The sequence below is a fragment of the Dermacentor andersoni genome, chromosome 10 (assembly GCF_023375885.2).
Source record: "Dermacentor andersoni chromosome 10, qqDerAnde1_hic_scaffold, whole genome shotgun sequence".
NCBI classification, from domain to species: Eukaryota; Metazoa; Arthropoda; class Arachnida; order Ixodida; family Ixodidae; genus Dermacentor; species Dermacentor andersoni.
This window is the reverse complement of record NC_092823.1, coordinates 42,670,909-42,687,864: the sequence shown is the minus strand read 5'-3', so window position 1 is coordinate 42,687,864 and position 16,956 is coordinate 42,670,909. Positions and strand designations below refer to the sequence as shown.

The following is a 16,956-nucleotide window of genomic DNA, read 5'->3' as shown; positions in this document are numbered from 1 at the left end:
AATGTATCGCATACCTGTGACGAAAAGTATGGGCCGATCCCGAAGGCAGTGCAGTCCATCACAGCGTATCGAGGCGCTAGCTTCCACAAGGGAAGGATGCCAAAAACTGTCACGTGACGCAGCTGACGCCAAACGTTTCAGAGAGCGACATTGGCGCGAGAGGAGTATACGTGGGATCGTGGCGTAGTGATTACAGCACTGGGCTGCTATGCTAGAAGACAGAGGTTCAATCCGACCTTTGGTCACGCATTTCTTTGTAACATTGTAGGCGCACTTTACCTATTTTGGAAGTATTTAACAGAAAACTCGAAGTGCTTTGAGTATCACAGTATCCATGAAATCACATGTTTGTAAGAGATACGAATTATTGAATCGTCAATGTGATGAATCGGAGTGTGCAAGGACGCAGGTGTGCGCAGCTGTTGAGACATCACGGTCATCAAATTATAGCAGCATAGTTTGACAGCGGTGCTAAGTTCTGGCCTAATTTTTTTTTCTTTTCTCTTTGTTCTTAGGACTTGTTCATGAAACTGCCGTTGTTGAACTCTTGTGACCCATTTTTCTTCCTGTTTTTTTTCTTCGTCGCCCATAAACATGTTTTGATAGTTTTGAGGTTCGGTTACCTTTTATATTTTCTAGCTGTTTTGCTTGGGTGAGATGTTCGCATAGCAGACCGTTCAGAGTGGCCGAATTTCTAATATTTCATAGCTAACAAGAAAGAAGAATTACGCGAACGGGCCCGTTTCATTGTACATGAAAAGGCAGATGCTGTGGTTTGCTTTCAGTAGCTCAAAGGCTCAACCGAATTGAGCTGCCTGCGCAATATCTATACTACCACGAACCCCGTTCTTCTCGCAGGTATGGAGAGCCACGCACTGTTGTATTGCACAGGAGCAAAAAAGGTTTCGGGTTTGTCCTAAGAGGAGCCAAAGGTGAGGGTTTCGACTTCGGAAGTTATCTGTGTTATTTCTGACTGATGCGAAGTTGCTTGCCTTATCCTTAGAGCGCCTTATCCGGTAGTCTTATCCTTATCCTTATCCGGTAGCGCGCGAACCTTCCGCGAGTTGTGGTTCCCTGGCGTACAAGCAAGCAGAAAATCACCTATTTGTTCAGACGTGAACAGACCACCAAACAGCTTATACCTTTATCTTCTAGGATCTGAAACATGGCGGCCGACAGTTTCCTGTTATAATGTATGACGCCATCGGTGGCTCCATAGAAATCTGCTTGACACCCACTATCCGCTTGTAGATTACTGGCGAAAACACACACACACATACTCACACACACTCACACAAACACACACTTACAGAGCACACACACACGCAGACACTAACACACAAGAGGGTGGATAAATAGTTGAGTCAAATAAGCTTATGGGTTCAAATAACCCGGAACTTGGGAAGGAAACCCCACGATGACGCTTATAACGTCAAGAAACTGCGGGACACCCAAGATGTCATGTGCCAGTTCTTGAGCGGGAACTTCAACTAAACTTAAGATTTTTCAACTATGTTGTGTACAATAATACCTTTATGTCATGCAATTATCAGTCTAGATTGACCTGTAAATAGCGTACATGTAAGGTATAACGTTATCTCATAATTTGAAAGAGCCAGACCTTATGCCTCTAAGACTTCTATCGTTCGCTGGTCATTAAAGAAAAGTGAGAAAACGCGATGGATATATCTGTGTGCAGCCACGAGTCCACTGATGGAACGGCAGCCAACGGAAAACTGGCCGAGCTTGCAGTATTTGGATGACGTGGACCAAGGTGGAGTGGCCGACCTCGCCGGCCTAAAGAAAGGAGACTTCTTACTCGAGGTGAGTGACAGCGGGCAAAATTTGCGAAAACGTTGTCGCCTGGAAAATGTATTAGTTACCGTGCTTTCTTTTGGTCATGAAAATGAATGTTGTTTAACTTCCATGAATTCCAGCGCAAGCAGAAAAGAGTGCCTGTCAATGCGAGGTTCGAATTGCAGCGTGACTTTCAGATCTACCTAGTTACCACTCTCTGATATTTCCCACAAAAGAGAAATATCAGTAACAAAACCCGGCCTACGATATAGATGAGCATGGCATTGGATCGTTTTTCAATCGTAGTGAATAAGTACTTCAAAAAAACTAACAGGAATAGCAGGGGTGTATGATTATCCGAAATTGCGACTACGAATCGAATACTGCTTACTTTTCGCTTCGCATTCGATTCGAGAATCAACCATTTGAACTAACTGTCGAATATTCTTTTCTTTTCAAATATAAAAGATGACACCTGCCAACACTTGCCAATATGTCAATGCAAGTATCGAATGTTTAAATTATTACGACTGATTATGCTTCAGGAGCGCCGGTAACAGAAAGCATTCGTTTCCAGTTTCAAGCCCCTCAGTTGACCGGACGTCCTGCTGTGAACCGCATTACATGATAAGTCAATGATGCGAATAAGCCTAATTTTTCAGCAAGCGGACTCCACACAATCTTTTTATTTCGCTTTTTTTAGAACTGCGGAAATATTCGACTCGACATTCCATTCGATATTCGAAGAATATTTTTCTCGGATATTCGTAGTCGATTCGATTCGACTATTCGAACACCCTTAAGTAATAGTAAATTAGGCTTTCTTTATTTTGACGGACGCGGTAATCTTTGCGGGTGATGACACTGGACGTTTAGGCTCACTACCCTCACATGTTACGTGCACAGAAAGTTCAAGGCCCATGCACAACGTGCTGTAAGATGCAGAGCCCCTCAATCATACCAGTTTCGAAACTCCCGATGGTCCTGATGCTTCACAACTCGCGCGCAATGATTGGGAGTCTGCTGGCTGTAGTAGTAACTGTGGACGACGAAAACAATCTATAAGAACACCGCTTTCTTAGCACAGAAACAAAATGCGATCTCGGCACGCACTGCAAGCGATGCCAGGTAGGTTGTATTTTCAAGGAGAAGCTGTTGAAGGGTCATAATAGGCAGTTCAAGCACGATTTAGCAGGTGATGGGTGACGAGGAGCTTCATCTTGCCGTCGACTAGTGGCGCGTCACTTAGTTACTCCCTCCTCCCATCTCCCTTTCAACCTAAAGGTACCAGTGCATGAGCGTAGTTTGAGAAAGAGCTTAGCAACTGCAGAGAGAGCGAGAGCGCTGAGATCGCATCAGAGAGCGCATAAAAGTAACTACAAGGGGGTCACGATGACCGGCGTACATCAGAAAACTCCTCACGGTGCCAGCTGCTGGTTTGACTTTGACTTTATTGAAGTTTAGTCAATATACAGTTGTCCAGGTGAAGAGGGCTAAAGGTGACAAACGTGGTCACCTGACTGGGCTCTAGATACCCTGCATTCACGCTGGCGCAGTTTCGACATTGTGAGTTACGAAGTACAAATTTTCGACCCATGGACCGGCATGCCATTTCCTTGTTTTTCGGTCTTTCCCTAAATCGGCAAATGGTAAGCTGCATCGCCGACGGGCGTTCGTACACAACAGACAACTGAATTTGTCGCAACCGAATTCACTCCTAAATCATAAAAAAATTTCTTTTTCTTAATTTCGGAAAGCATCGTGCATTTTGTTGTCATCTTGAGTGGCATGTATTGCTGTGTAATGCATGTAAAAGCTATATACATGACTATATATATTTTCGCAACAATAGCGACATCAAGATATTGTATGCGTACCAAATGTCATGTAAAGTGTTTAATTAGATTTTAATCACGCAAGATTTTGTACTTGGCGTATAGAAAATTTATTCAGTTTTTTTAGTTTTGTTTGTACTTACGGCTTAAGCAACCGTTTACAAAATATCCCCCCCCCGCTCTCCCCTTTAGTGACGGTATATACCGTGACCAAAGGGGAGAGCGGGGGGACATATACCGCCACATCCCGTCACCTTTGGTGACGGTATATTTTTTTTTCCATGAAGGGGGGACAATCCTATATTGTTCAAGGTCCACTTAAAGGCCTCCTCCTTCTCCTCTACACCCCCTCCCACCCTGTCTTCGGCGCAGATCAACGGGCAAGACGTGTCCCAGGCGACGCACGAGTGCGTGGTGAACATCATCCTGCAGCAGGGCGACCTGATCGCCATGACGGTGCTCACGGTCGCCGGCACCGTGCCGGGCTCCTCCGCGGGCCCGCTCTGCCAGGGCTCCTCGTCCTCGGCGCCCTCGTCCGCGCCGGGCTCGGAGGCCGGCGTGCTGCCCTCGGTGCGGGGGGGCGGCAGCACCGTGACGCCCCCGATGCTGCAGGCCAACGGTGCCGTGGCCGGCGGCTACCGTCAGTGCGCCACGCTGCCGCGCAAGCTGTCGGCCAAGAAGGCCCCAGCCCCTCCCAAGAGGGACCCCAAGACGACCCTCTCGGTGGGAAGGGCTAGGGCGAAGTCCATGGTCGCAGGACTCACCGACATCGGTACGCGGCGTCTCCTCGAGTTTGCCGTTGTCGCTGACAATTGCAACGAAATTTCGCGCCGCTAAAAAAATCGGTAGTTTCAGACATAGTCGAACCCGGATATATCGAACCCGCATTTATGGAATTGTTGTGTAGAACAAAGAGTTGTCAAATGCTCTTGAAAATTTTTGCGTAAGATTTTTACCTGGTATGTCAAATTACCTCTACATCGAGTTTTTCGTGATCCTCTTCAGAGTCCATATATCCGGGTTCGACTAGTATAGATACTCAGTAACCTCCGTGTAAAAGGCTATATTGGAAATACAAGTGGGTGTGTAGAGCTAGATTGGAATTCAGCAACGAACGCACCTTCGGCTAACAGGTCGAGGTGGTGGAGAAACGCTACATGGCACCATCTTCGACCTCAGCACCTAACCTTCGAACGCTAACAACGCCTGTCGTGAGAACACACGTGCGTCCCAAGAAGCTGGTCGGCATTGGCACAAGGAAAGGTATAGTTAGAGGATCGGTCGGTATATTGTGCTGAGAGACCAGGGTTCGATTCCAGCATCGTATGCACATTCTTTATAATTTTTATTTTCTGCGTGCGAGCTGTTCGGCATGATAGCAACACAGGCAGCGGCCAGCACGATCAGCCATGATCAGGAAAGCCCCGGATGAAATTCCTCCCCCCCCCCTTCTTATTTCTTTGAGTTCCCCAAGATAGTTTCGCCTTCATATCGGCACACTGTTGATACTTCGTGGACTTTACCACACATAGTTTAAAACGAAAAGCGTTAAAGTTACTCCGCCTGCCCTAGAGGCCAACTACAACGAAATTTTAGGACCGCGTAAGAAGTCAAGCTCTAAACAGTGTACATATAGAGCATGCAGTTACCGTGCAAATCTTTATGCGTGAAAAACTCGTAAAAATGGAAAGGTTTGACACCAAAATTGAAGAAAAAGAAAGCTGCCATTATACTGTCTGAAAATGACGCACAGATGAGAACGTCGTGAACGAGCGCGGATAGCCGGCGGATAGTCGAGGTTACGTAATGCCCGCTACAGTCTGAAAATCTTGAAGGCTGTAGTTTGAAACTGGCGTCATACCTTCCAACCACCGGGTGTACGCGTCATCTGCTTAGGTGTTATTTAGAAGCTGCTAGTTAGAAAGTTAGACGATGAGCGGCCCTGAAGTTTTCTTTGCCAAGATTGCTTAGATAGTATGTTCTACTCATTAACTAGGAATTCGTCGAATGTGAAATTTCGTTGCAGTTTGCCTTAGACACCAGAGAGCAGCTCTAAGCTAGTTTAATTCTGGTAAAATACTTTCTAGGCATTCATTTGGTGCAAGGAGGTTCGATATCAGCGTACAAAAACGAAGGGTTTCTATTCTTGAATTTTGTGCCTTAGCCGCAGCGTCGCTGTGTTAGTATGCTGCTACAGGTTTCAATGCATTTTCGTATGTTTGGCTGGTTTCTTTATTGATGAGGAATAACTATTGAACAAATCGCTCGCTTGTGTCTTTGGCTTCTTTAAAACGAAGTGTAAGGCTTTGTTATCGATGAACTGTTCAGTAATCTCGAGCAAACGCCGCCCGAAAGCCATGACGTCACAAGCAGTTAGCGCAAAAATGGCAACTCAGCATTTCGCTTTAGCATGTTATTTCTGTCTTTTCTCACGGAAAGACTGGCTGTTTTGGAGCTGTGTTCGGACCGAGCCTGGCGTAACTGCGAACGACGGCCGCGTTTTCCCATGCTCAACTTTATTTTTTTTATGCACTCGGGCAACGTACGCCGCATAACCTTTCTGCTGCCACCGTGACTTTGGCGACTTTTCTTTCTCTGTTTTATGTCGGCAAAATAAACGCAACTCACTCAGACTTACAATGTTTTTTGCTTAGGGCTCACTCAGACTTACCAAAATTTGACTCAGCCGGGCTGGCTCGGGCTCAGACTCACGGGTCGATCTGAGTCTGAGAGAGCCGACCCATTAGTTTGCCGACCTATGTTGTATGATCTGTGCGCACTATCGGTATAAAGAAGCCATGAGCTCGCTGCGGTTGCCTGTACGGACCGTTCGCCCGGTTTGCGCGTGCTTTCAAATTTCGCCCGGCAATATTTGGCAGTGTAATTTGTAGTCCCCAACATTCGCTATATGGCTTCTTTCCCTCGGCTAAGTTCTCGAGGTGGTGGTTTAATTTATATTTAGAGGAAATTTATTAAAGCATTCTGCTTCTTCAAGCATGTCTTCAGTTCGGTCTAGAGTGTTTTTTCTAACTTACGCCTATCTTAGTCGGCAATTTTAGCTTTTATATGAAGCGGTATGGTAGTTTTGAATTCAGGAGATATTTTTGAAGGTATACTCCCATGGTTTTTCTACAGCGTCGCGACAGTGCCTCCATGGCAGCTGATATCTCTACTTAATCGAACGCTTTTTCATAATCTGTGAAAGTCATATAGGCAGGTCGGTTATATTCCGCGCACTTCTCAATTACCTGTTTGACAAAAGTGCGGCACTGCCACAGACCACTGCATGCAGAGCAGTCAGTGACATCCACCTGACACCTTGCCTTCCCAACTGGACGCTCTATATTAGCCTGACGTGGACGCCGGTCAGTTGTTGGGCGTCTGTGCATTAATAGTACATCAGCTATTGTACATATTGCACTACCAGACTTTTCTTGTTCTCCCCGTAATACGTTTGCAAATTTGCACATCATTTTCTCCATGGCACTGCGTGGTAGGGGGAGATCAGCTGTTACGGCAGTGCCATGGTCCGCGACCGCGCCAGATGACGACGGACACAATCCTACCAACGCCCATGAATGTTTGCACATCGGGGCTACCCAACCGATCTGAAATAATACATGTAGCCGCGGTCACCTGCAATAACGCCCATCACAATGACATTGGTGCCTATCAGTTTTAAAGATACCTATTTGTGACCAGCCTATTCACTGGGTTGATTAAAGCCTAGCGTTACCTTTATTCTATTCGAAATCACACAATTAAATATTTTGTAGAATATCTGCCTCACCTAAACAACAGCACTTGTGAGGGTACAATATGAAAATATGTATCCTCACTTTGGTAGAAATGCCGCAAAAGAAGACGATTCACTAAGCTACACAACAGGACACGCGGCATACTTAACTAGTCCAGTAATACAATGCCCCATCAACGTACTGTTGTAGAGTTGTCTTGTTGTGTCGTCTAATGTGTCGTCTGCCTTTGTGCCCTTTCCGCCAAGATATGCCCGTACCAATTAGACTAACAGTAATTCTACTCATATTTATCTATTTATTTATTTATCAATACTGTAGGTCTTCTGCAGACCCATACAGGGAGCGGGCTTTCATCATCATAGGCATGTAATAAGATACAACAAGTTCTCAAGAAGACAACAGGAAAACATGAGGTAGATCAGAACACTTCAACAACAAGTGCATGAATATTATATTACCTACATGGTTACGCCTCGCGTACACGAAAACAGAAAATTTAGCATTATGTATCGTATGCTATACATGAGAAAAATGTACACACGAAAATAATACAACACTACAAGATACTTTCTGGGGTTTTACAACAGGAAAAAGTTATACAGGGTCCATTAGTTGCTCCACTAGAGAACAAAACTGATCTAAATTTGGATTATTTACAACTTCGCTTGGTAGCGCATTCCAAGCGTTCACAGCGCGAGGGAAGTAGGAAAACTTAAACGTATTGCAATGCGTATTAAATGGCCGGACGCACTTATCGTGGTTTGTCCTACTAGACCGACGACCAGGCGGATGAATATAGTCGTCTTTTCCGATTTTGATGTGTCCGTTAAAGAGGAGATAAAAAAACTTCATAGATGCAACATGACGCCGGCAGGAAAGAGTTGCCAAATGCGCTTGATTAGATAAACCTAAGAGCCCTATTCTGTAATCTTTCAAGTTTATCGCGAAGGTACTTTTGATGAGGGTCCCACACTATGCTTCCGTATTCTAAAATAGGTCGGACCAGAGTTTTATAGGCAGTTAATTTTACGGTCTGAGCTGCGTTACTCAGTCTTCTGCGTAGAAACCCTAATTGCTTGAATGCCTTGGCGCATGTATCGGTGATGTGCTTATCCCATTTTAGGTCTTGCGAGAATGTGACACCCAAGTATTTTACTTTGTCGACTTGTGTAATATTCAAGCCTTTAAGATTGTACGTAAATGATAAAGGTCGTTTTTTCTTGGTTAGGCTGATGAACGCTGTTTTAGAGATATTTATTTCCATCCCCCACGTATTGCACCATTGGACAATGTTTTGCAAAGAATTAAGCTTTAGTTGGACCTAACTATTGACCTAACTATTGAAAAGTTTCGTCGGTGTGACAGAGTAACTAACACGTTGCCTGCGGATCTTGTTCAAGATGCCACCTGTTGTGTTTGCACCCTTCGAATTATCCGCTGCAACGCATGCGACCGGCAAGTTTATATCGTTTCCTTCTCTCTCCGCGCAGAAGTCCTGGACCGGACGCTGAACGAATACGACTCGGAGGGCCGCTCGACCAAGAGCAGTTCCATCGAAAGCATCCCGAAGCAGAACGGAGCCTCCTCCGCGCCCACCGCCTCGAGCGGCGCAAGCGCTCCCGCGACTGCGACAGCAGCAGCGACGGCGGGCCCGGAGGCGCCCAAGACGGCCTCGATCCGCAGCCGACCCGTCCGCATGACGGCCGCCGAACTCGAAGAGTTCCTCACGCGCCAGAGCGCCGAGCGCAAGCCGCGCGTGTTCGGCAGCGTCGCCGCGATGAAGCGGGCCGCCCGCGGGGCCGGGCCGACCATCCTCAAGGACTTCAACAGCGAACCCGAGCTGAACGCGGCCGAGACGGACCTCGCCCGGCGACGGAGCCGGAGCCAGGAGAACCTCGCCGTCTACGGCGAGTCCTGGCAGAAGATGGAGGAGATCTGGAAGAAACCCGCGACGCGCATCTACGCTGAGACGAAGGCGACGGCCGCCGCTGCGAAGCAGCCGCCGCCACTTCCCAGCGGCGGCGGTGCCGCACCGCCTGCAGCATCCCTGGCTCCGGTGTCAGCGGAGCAAGCTAGTCAGGGCTCGCGGAAACCCCCGCCGAGCCACCCGCCTCCGCCACCACCCGTGGGCCAAATGCTGAAAGTCGATGTGTCAAACGCGATGGGCGACTACGCCAACGTGGACGGGATACCGGACTCGAAGGTCATGTCTAGCTTCAGGCCGGGAGACAGCGCCAAGCTCTACGCGTCTCCTGAGTCCCTGACGCACGTAGCGTACAAGACGAGTGCGGAGGCCCGCGGTGCGGCGCGTCCCGGAAGAACTCCGGCCGCTCCGCCGGGCTCCGGAACGCGGTCGCAGTCGCTGCCGCCCAGGATTCAGAACAGGGAACCATCGGAGACGCGCGAAAACGTGGTCTACTCCACGTTCAGGGTGGTGCAGCCAACGCCGGAGACGGGGACTCTGCGGGGAACAGGCAAGACTAAGAAGGTCAGAGGCCCCGCGGCAGTTCAGGAGGAACCGCCACCACCTCCGGAGAAGCCGCCGTACATTCCCGAGCCGGACTACGATAGCACGGACGAAGAAGAGGAGCAGGTATCCAGGACGCAGAAGTCGGGAGACATGGGAACGTTCAAGGCATCGTCCGCTGGCTCGAGACGTGACGAGGCACCTCCACCGCCCGAGAGGGCTCCGACAACAACTGCTACCATGATGACAGCAGTGCGCCACGATTCAGACCCGAAGGTGATCGCAACCAAGTGTCACACACTAGAGCCGCGCTCATCCAGAGCGCAGGAAACCATCATTCACATCAAGAGGGACCCGCTCGAATCCGAAAAGCTAGTCCTCGAGGTTTCCGCCGGCTCCGTGCGCGACAACATCAGCGCATTCGAGAAACGGAGTGCCGGCAGCAGCACAACCCCGAGGCCCACGAAGCACGCTGGGTCCAAGGACCACCATCACCACCTGCACGAAGAGCCGGAGAACAGTTCCAGCGGTGTGTCGTCGGACGTTGAGGTGGACAGACAGGAGCTCCGGTCGTACGATCAGGCGGCCCTGTCCAAGCGACTCAGCGCCTACTACCTCCAGCGACGGCAGTCCGCCGAGAACCTGGTTCCCGTGTCGACGACCGCCCCAACCGCTGCGCCTGTGGTTTCGAACCTCGACTCGCACCTGAACCAGAGGAACATGCACGGACGGCAGCAACAAATGGTACCGCCGGTCTCTTCACCAGCAGCGTCCATGGCGGCGGCAGTATCTTCTCTAGCGGCCAGCAACCAGGCCGCCCGGAGAACACAAGCTGCCGACAACAAAGCCGTCCTAGGCGGCATTCCCAAAAAGACGCTCAAGATCAGGCTGGACCAGAAGGTTCACGCGACGAGAAGGGCAGAAGGAGCGCCGCGTGGGACTGACGCCGCCGCAGACGGCTCGAGCCTCAAACGCAGCATCGACGAGAGCCTGGACTTCATCAGGTTGCAAATCGACTCGCTGGGTCTCTCGTCCGTCAACGAGGCGGACATGCTTACCGAACTGGTCCCTCCGCCACCTGAGTTCTCGCACGGAGTGCGGCCTCAACAGGCCGAGCCCATCGCGCCACCGCCGCCCGAGTTTTCCGACGAGTACCACCGCCGCTTCGACCATCACCAGCCGGCGCCGCCGCACCACCACCAGCCGCAGCAGCTACCGCAGCACCAGCCGCAGTCGCAGCAGCTGGCTCGTCACCAGGCCGCGCTGTACCACCAGCTGAACCAGTCGCAACAGCAGCAGCACCTGCCGGCAGCGTACTGCCGCTACAACGGCTCTCCACAGCACCACCACGCGGCCACGCTGCGGCCCACCAGTTCAGCACACCACCAGCCACGGCCCACGGTGCACGACGTCTACCGTTCCGGATACGGGACGCTGGGCAGGCGGACCGATCCTCAGGTACTCGTTGTCCCCATCGAGCGACAGGCGGGGGACTTGGCCCGTTTGAAGTCGGTCCAGCGGGAATTCAGGCAGAAGCCCTTGGTCGAGTGGAGTGCCCGGGACGTGAGCGATTGGCTGGAGTCCCTCTTCCTCCAGGAGTACAGGCCGCGATTTGTTGAAGCCGGCATCACCGGAGTGAAGCTGGCCAACATGGACTCCAACGACTTCATGGGACTGGGGGTGAAGCAGGTTGGCCACAGGGTCAACATGGAGCGCTCGCTCAGGCGCTACATGAAGTAGGCATTCCTTCGTACCTGCCGACACAATTAGCTTGCCGGGATGGCATGTAGTTCGATAGTGTCAGGGTTTGAGCCATTCGGTTTGTCGCTGGCTACGTCTTGGGTGTGATGCGAAGTACACGGATTAGAGAACAAGTGGGTGCGGCGCAGAGGGCACTGGTTTCGATAATCAGCTTAATTCCTGGCTCCGCGAGGTGTGACCTCAAGATAGTTAAAACGAGCAGGGCCAGATGGAGGTGCGCTGCTTATTTTTCTTTTTCGTGGTGTGGTCATTCCCGTACTATTGAACGCCTTGGTGTGAAACCAAGCGATATAATTACAAAGACGCTATCAGGCAGCGGTGTTGCATCAACGCCACTACACATGGTACCACCACATTGGCATCGAATCCCTGTACTTCGCTACCATTCTGTAATTGGAGTTCGTTGTTTTTTTAGCCCGCTATTCATCAACGTCGCCACGCAGGTGTGTCACTTATAGCGCTTAAAACGCTATAATCTGCAGCGTGTATGCGGAGTGTGGGCCCGCCTGGCGACCGTAACCTCTCAGCGGGGCTTGCACGTGCCGTACTAGGCTTACCTCTTTTACGGCTTTTAAAAGCGATCCAGGCCAATGACGCGACGCAAGCGACTAATTTATTTCGCCCTAAATGCTTCTACAGTTGATTACAATACAAAGCGGAACTGCTGCGATACTGCACTACTGATTGCGCAGTGCTTTTTTGGTGCGGTGTTGTGAGCGCCTTGCCATTTTAATTCGGTGACGACTGAAGACAAAGTTGAACACTCGCCTTTGTTCCTATTTATATTGCGGTCAACTGGATGCGAGGTAGCAGTAGGTATACTTGCTGCCGGTGCCGTAGTTTTGTAAATATAATGTAGGTTTCGTCATAATATCTGCTTCTGTCAGGCGCTGCCTGATGACTTCGTTTCGCTTTCCTGTAAATTGAGTTTTCGAGTGATGTGCAATCTGTTCCACAATTTTATCTTGTCGGAGTAATTTATCTCTAATATATTACCTTGCTTGTTCCTGTATAACAGAGTGTGATATAGTGTCCAAACGTGTTGCCATGTCGTACGCATGTGGTGATAGTTGCAACGATGTCAACGTAATGAGTACAATCGACCAGGCTTTCGTTTTGTTGTTACGTAAAAAGAAATGCGTTGTAGTGAACCTGAAATGCCAAAAATATGTGCCCTTTTTCTTAGTTTCCTTGCTCGCATTGCATCGTTTAACCCAGAGTGCTGAAGAGCACCTCTCTTAGATTGTGCCATCTATGCTGTGGTCTATACTTCCTGCCTAAAGTTTCGCCTGTGGCTTTAAACACGCAGTTTTACTCAGGCTGTACCTACGGTCTAATGATCTGGGCGTTCCCTTTGACATAGTTTCAGCAAATTGTGTACAAGAAATTTGCAGGCTGATCTGTTCATAGTTTTCTTGACCGAAAAGCCAACCTTTCTATACAACTTCTTCAGATAAGAGCCTACAATACTGCCTGGAGCGACTATAGCCATGTCAAGCTGCTCATGATGTCCCTTCACATACAGTAGCCAGCTGACTTTTTGAATGCAATGTGTGTCACTCTGGCTACCTTTAAAGACATCCCTCAAAATGAAGTAGTCAGGAGCCTACATTTGACTTCAACTTTCGATGAAAAGATAAGCTCTCCAATGGCTCACAGCTTATGTGTACTGTAGTTTGCTTTATGAAATGAAACATCGAAATTTGCATTGAAGAGGCGCCAATGATTTCATCTGTGGCAGACGTGAAAGTGTTCTACGAGGTTTAATGCGAAGCGAGAGAAGTACCCACTCTAAATAGAAGCTATATATTGGAATTCTAAATAAGCGGTAATTGTTGCTTGTACTATAATTAGATGTTCGCATTACATTGATTTCAAAATTATTTAGGCCTGCGGAGTGATTAAACTCAAGACTTCACTGAGGACATCAAAATCATTAAGTGTTATTTTTCCTAATATGGACACACTAATCGTTCAGCTATGGCAACTGTTTAAAGATCCTCAAGTTCTTGGAAGCTTCCTGTAACTTCTGTCTCATACCAATTTTGTCACCTTCAACAGTTTTCATCACGCATGTGCGGTCATTTCTACAATGAAGTTGAACAGGCCACCGAAACCATTGAACAAGCATAATCAACATTTCTTGACCCCGCACTCTTCACGAAAACACACGACTTGTCATTCCTAGCCTACCTAGCACCTGTTCTGCATTGCTTTCTTACTGTTGGAAACAAAATGCTTGGGCAGCTAGGCGCGATGCATGCTTTTGCAGAACCTCCTCGAGTACCGGTCCACACACACAGTTCGCTGGTAACGCTCGACATTCCAGACGAGCTTGCTGGAATACAATGCTCAATTCGCCAAAGACGCAAGGCTGGATTCTCACAAGAACTTATGACGAACAGGTTACGTTAGGTTCGTGGGGCTCTTGGAAGAAGTCAAAGGGCACGTCTGTGAAAGCAGACAGTCCAGCTCGTTGAACTACAAGAAATATACACTAGGCGGCGCTGAAAGCAGAGCGGTTGCTGCAGAAGACAAAAAAAAAAAAGAATGCGAGAACAGATTGAGCGGAAGTAAGCACAAGGAAAAAGGAACGAAGTGGCGGAGACAAAGCTTCGAACGTAAAACGAGATATGAAGTTGTGTTCGGAACTTTGGTTGTTTCGTCACTGCCTAGTGTTCACCTGAGCGCTAAATTTCTGTCGGGCAATTTCTGTTTCCCCACAGACATACGCCAAATCGCGATAGTCGACTTGGATAGGCATTGATTGTTTGTGTTTCTTTTTTCCGTGCTTTCACATTTTGAATGCACAATTCGGGCCAATTTAATTTGAATTGTTAATTCAGAGCGACTCGTACCGAGTTCACTTACGAAGCACGTGAACTTGGATCGAATTGATCAAATAAACCTGTATTCACACTCTCTTTAATAGCAGAGCATGAAGAAAAAAAAAAGCCCTGGCAAATCTCTTTTCGTCAATTCGTGCTTATCCTACATTTAGAATCACATTTGGAGTTCTCGTATGTCCTGATGCAGTAATCACTGTCTGCTTGCAGTGCGATTATTCCATAACGGTGGAGAATATACCGGCAAAATAAGAGTCACGTATGGAACAAACTGATACGGGAGTTGAAAGCACTAACTTTGCTGTTTGAGCGTGAGCAGCATGCTCCAATTCGACTAGCAGAAGAGAATGCCCACGAGGTTGCAGAATCAGCGCATAAGTTTTTTTCGAATCGAAAGCCCGTCGTCTCTGGCTCACATTTGCAAAGTAGAGGAGTCTATACGTCATACATTGCCAGAACCGTTTCCTGAATGCGTGAATGAAAGGTATCGCTTTCCGTGTCGCCTATTACCGACACAGATGAATGCGTGAGAAAACTTTCTTTACCGAGACCTTGTCGTTTCTCGAATGAGTGTTGGTGGCGGGTAGCTTTCCAGCCGCGACGGCGTAAAACTACGTCGACACTGTGTTAAAAGCGATAACGTGTATTTATTCTGCTCTGAATTAGGATGTTCAATGAGAGCCTGCAGTTTCTGCATTCACAAAGCACCCCAGTTTTTTATCTGAGAAGGAGGGGGAGGGAACACGCACTTCTGTATGGCTTTGTTTTCAGTTTGGGATTTATGCGGCGATCGCACTGTATCGTGCTCTGACGTCGTTCTGCATCAAAATCTGTTTAGTACTTGTTCGATCTACTTTTCCTAACGATATATTTCTGCGTTCTCTCGTGCTATACATTAGCCATAATTCTTTTGTTTCGTTTATTCACCGACATACTTTACCTCTTCAATAGCAGGTGGTCTTGGAAAACACAATTTTCGGTGCGTCATTTACGCCACCTTGTTGGTTGACGGCTTATTGTACCACTTGGCAATATGCAGGATGTACCATTGAAACACAGCTGTAGCTGTTACAACATTTTAGAGAAAATACGATGTGGAGAAGACCAGACGACAATACTAACCTACAGTATTTGCTGCTTGAAACATTTCCGGTAGTTGGATGGCTAGGTGATACACTGTGTGCAGCAATCTACATTGCGAAACATTAAACATACCATTTATTATTATTTTAGTAAGCAATTATGGAGGATCTGAGATGAGTTCTAGAATTGTGTCAGTACGACGGCCGCGGGTACCTAACACACCCACACCCAGTTAACTTATACTCTAGAAGATTGTCATCTTTTGATGCATTCACACTTTGCGTATCAAGGGACGGATGGTGTGTGCAATGAAATTTTCTTTGTGTTTAAAACAGGGAACTGTCCTTTTGCTTCACGCCTGTTTTGAGGGCATGAGGCAAATGCGAGAATACATTTGAATAGTGGTAAAGAAATAGTCAGGTACATGCTGTATTAGTTCCTTAATTTGAAAAGCGTTATTGCAAAGTTTAGGGGCTACAACACACTTGGTCATGAAGCGAGTTACATCGAGGGGCATGGTCTGATCCTGGCTTGAGTACATGTCACGCTGGCTTTGGCAATGTCTACGAGGTAAGGTGACGATCACGCAGCTACATGTTTCAGGTCTCAAAGTGTGTGATAGTTCAAGTCTTGCCCCAACTCCTTCAACGTTACGTTCTTTGAAGAAGTTTAATGTGACCTCATGTATAGAAATGTCATGTCTGGAGGATGACTTGCTTAATGTGTTGTGTCGTACTCCCTTGTAATTTACCTTTATGTTATGTTTATATCGGCAGGTACCAGTTATTGTCTTCTACTGTCGCTATTTAAATGAACTTCCTAAGTACTTTAGGCACACAAATTCTGCTGCGTTAGAGAAAAAAAAGAGCTGTCGTGCTTGTTGCAACGGGAAAGCGTGTAGAACAACGCAGTTCTAAGTACTACCCTTGCCTGTACATATGAACGCTGAGTATTTGACGAGAGTGTTGCCATGTATCGAAGTCTCGCGAATTCATTTGCGGTGGCATTGTACATATATATATCTTATTCAGTGCGTGAATGTGTATATGGAATATGTATGCGCATATTACAACATAAAGTCGATTTAAAATATTACCCGTGTGATGTTTATTCTCCTCCAGCAATACACCATTTACAACCTCAACGCAAACCACGTCTTGCAGGACTGTGTTGGGGTTTAATGGAGCAGTGTAATATTTGAGAGAAGGGCGTTGCTTGTCTCATGGTCAAGCAGGTCAAGTCTTGTGCCAGTAGCACTACGAAAGTCGCCCTATCGTATCACTCTGTTATTCCATCATCTAACGCTTTGGCCTTTTACAGTAAGAGCCTTTGCGTGAGGAGCTAGCAATGGCCTCTACGCGTCATTGGAACTGTCGGTGTCGTCTTGTTCGTCGAGCCGATGTGTCTCT

At 47.9% G+C, this 16,956-nt stretch overlaps 1 protein-coding gene across 6 annotated transcripts in view; it reads left to right on the top strand.

The window, feature by feature from the left end:
* Positions 1-16,642, top strand: part of Prosap (SH3 and multiple ankyrin repeat domains prosap) — a 241,989-nt gene extending 225,347 nt beyond the window's left edge. For all 6 annotated transcript variants that reach the window (XM_055062204.2, XM_050194460.3, XM_050194459.3 and 3 more), the window contains 4 exons: positions 859-932; positions 1,700-1,824; positions 4,005-4,404; positions 8,881-16,642. In XM_055062204.2, the coding sequence (XP_054918179.2) occupies positions 859-932; positions 1,700-1,824; positions 4,005-4,404; positions 8,881-11,597 (3,316 nt within the window). In that variant the 3' untranslated portion in view covers positions 11,598-16,642. The remainder of the gene's footprint in view (positions 1-858; positions 933-1,699; positions 1,825-4,004; positions 4,405-8,880) is intronic.
* Positions 16,643-16,956: the final 314 nt, after the last annotated feature.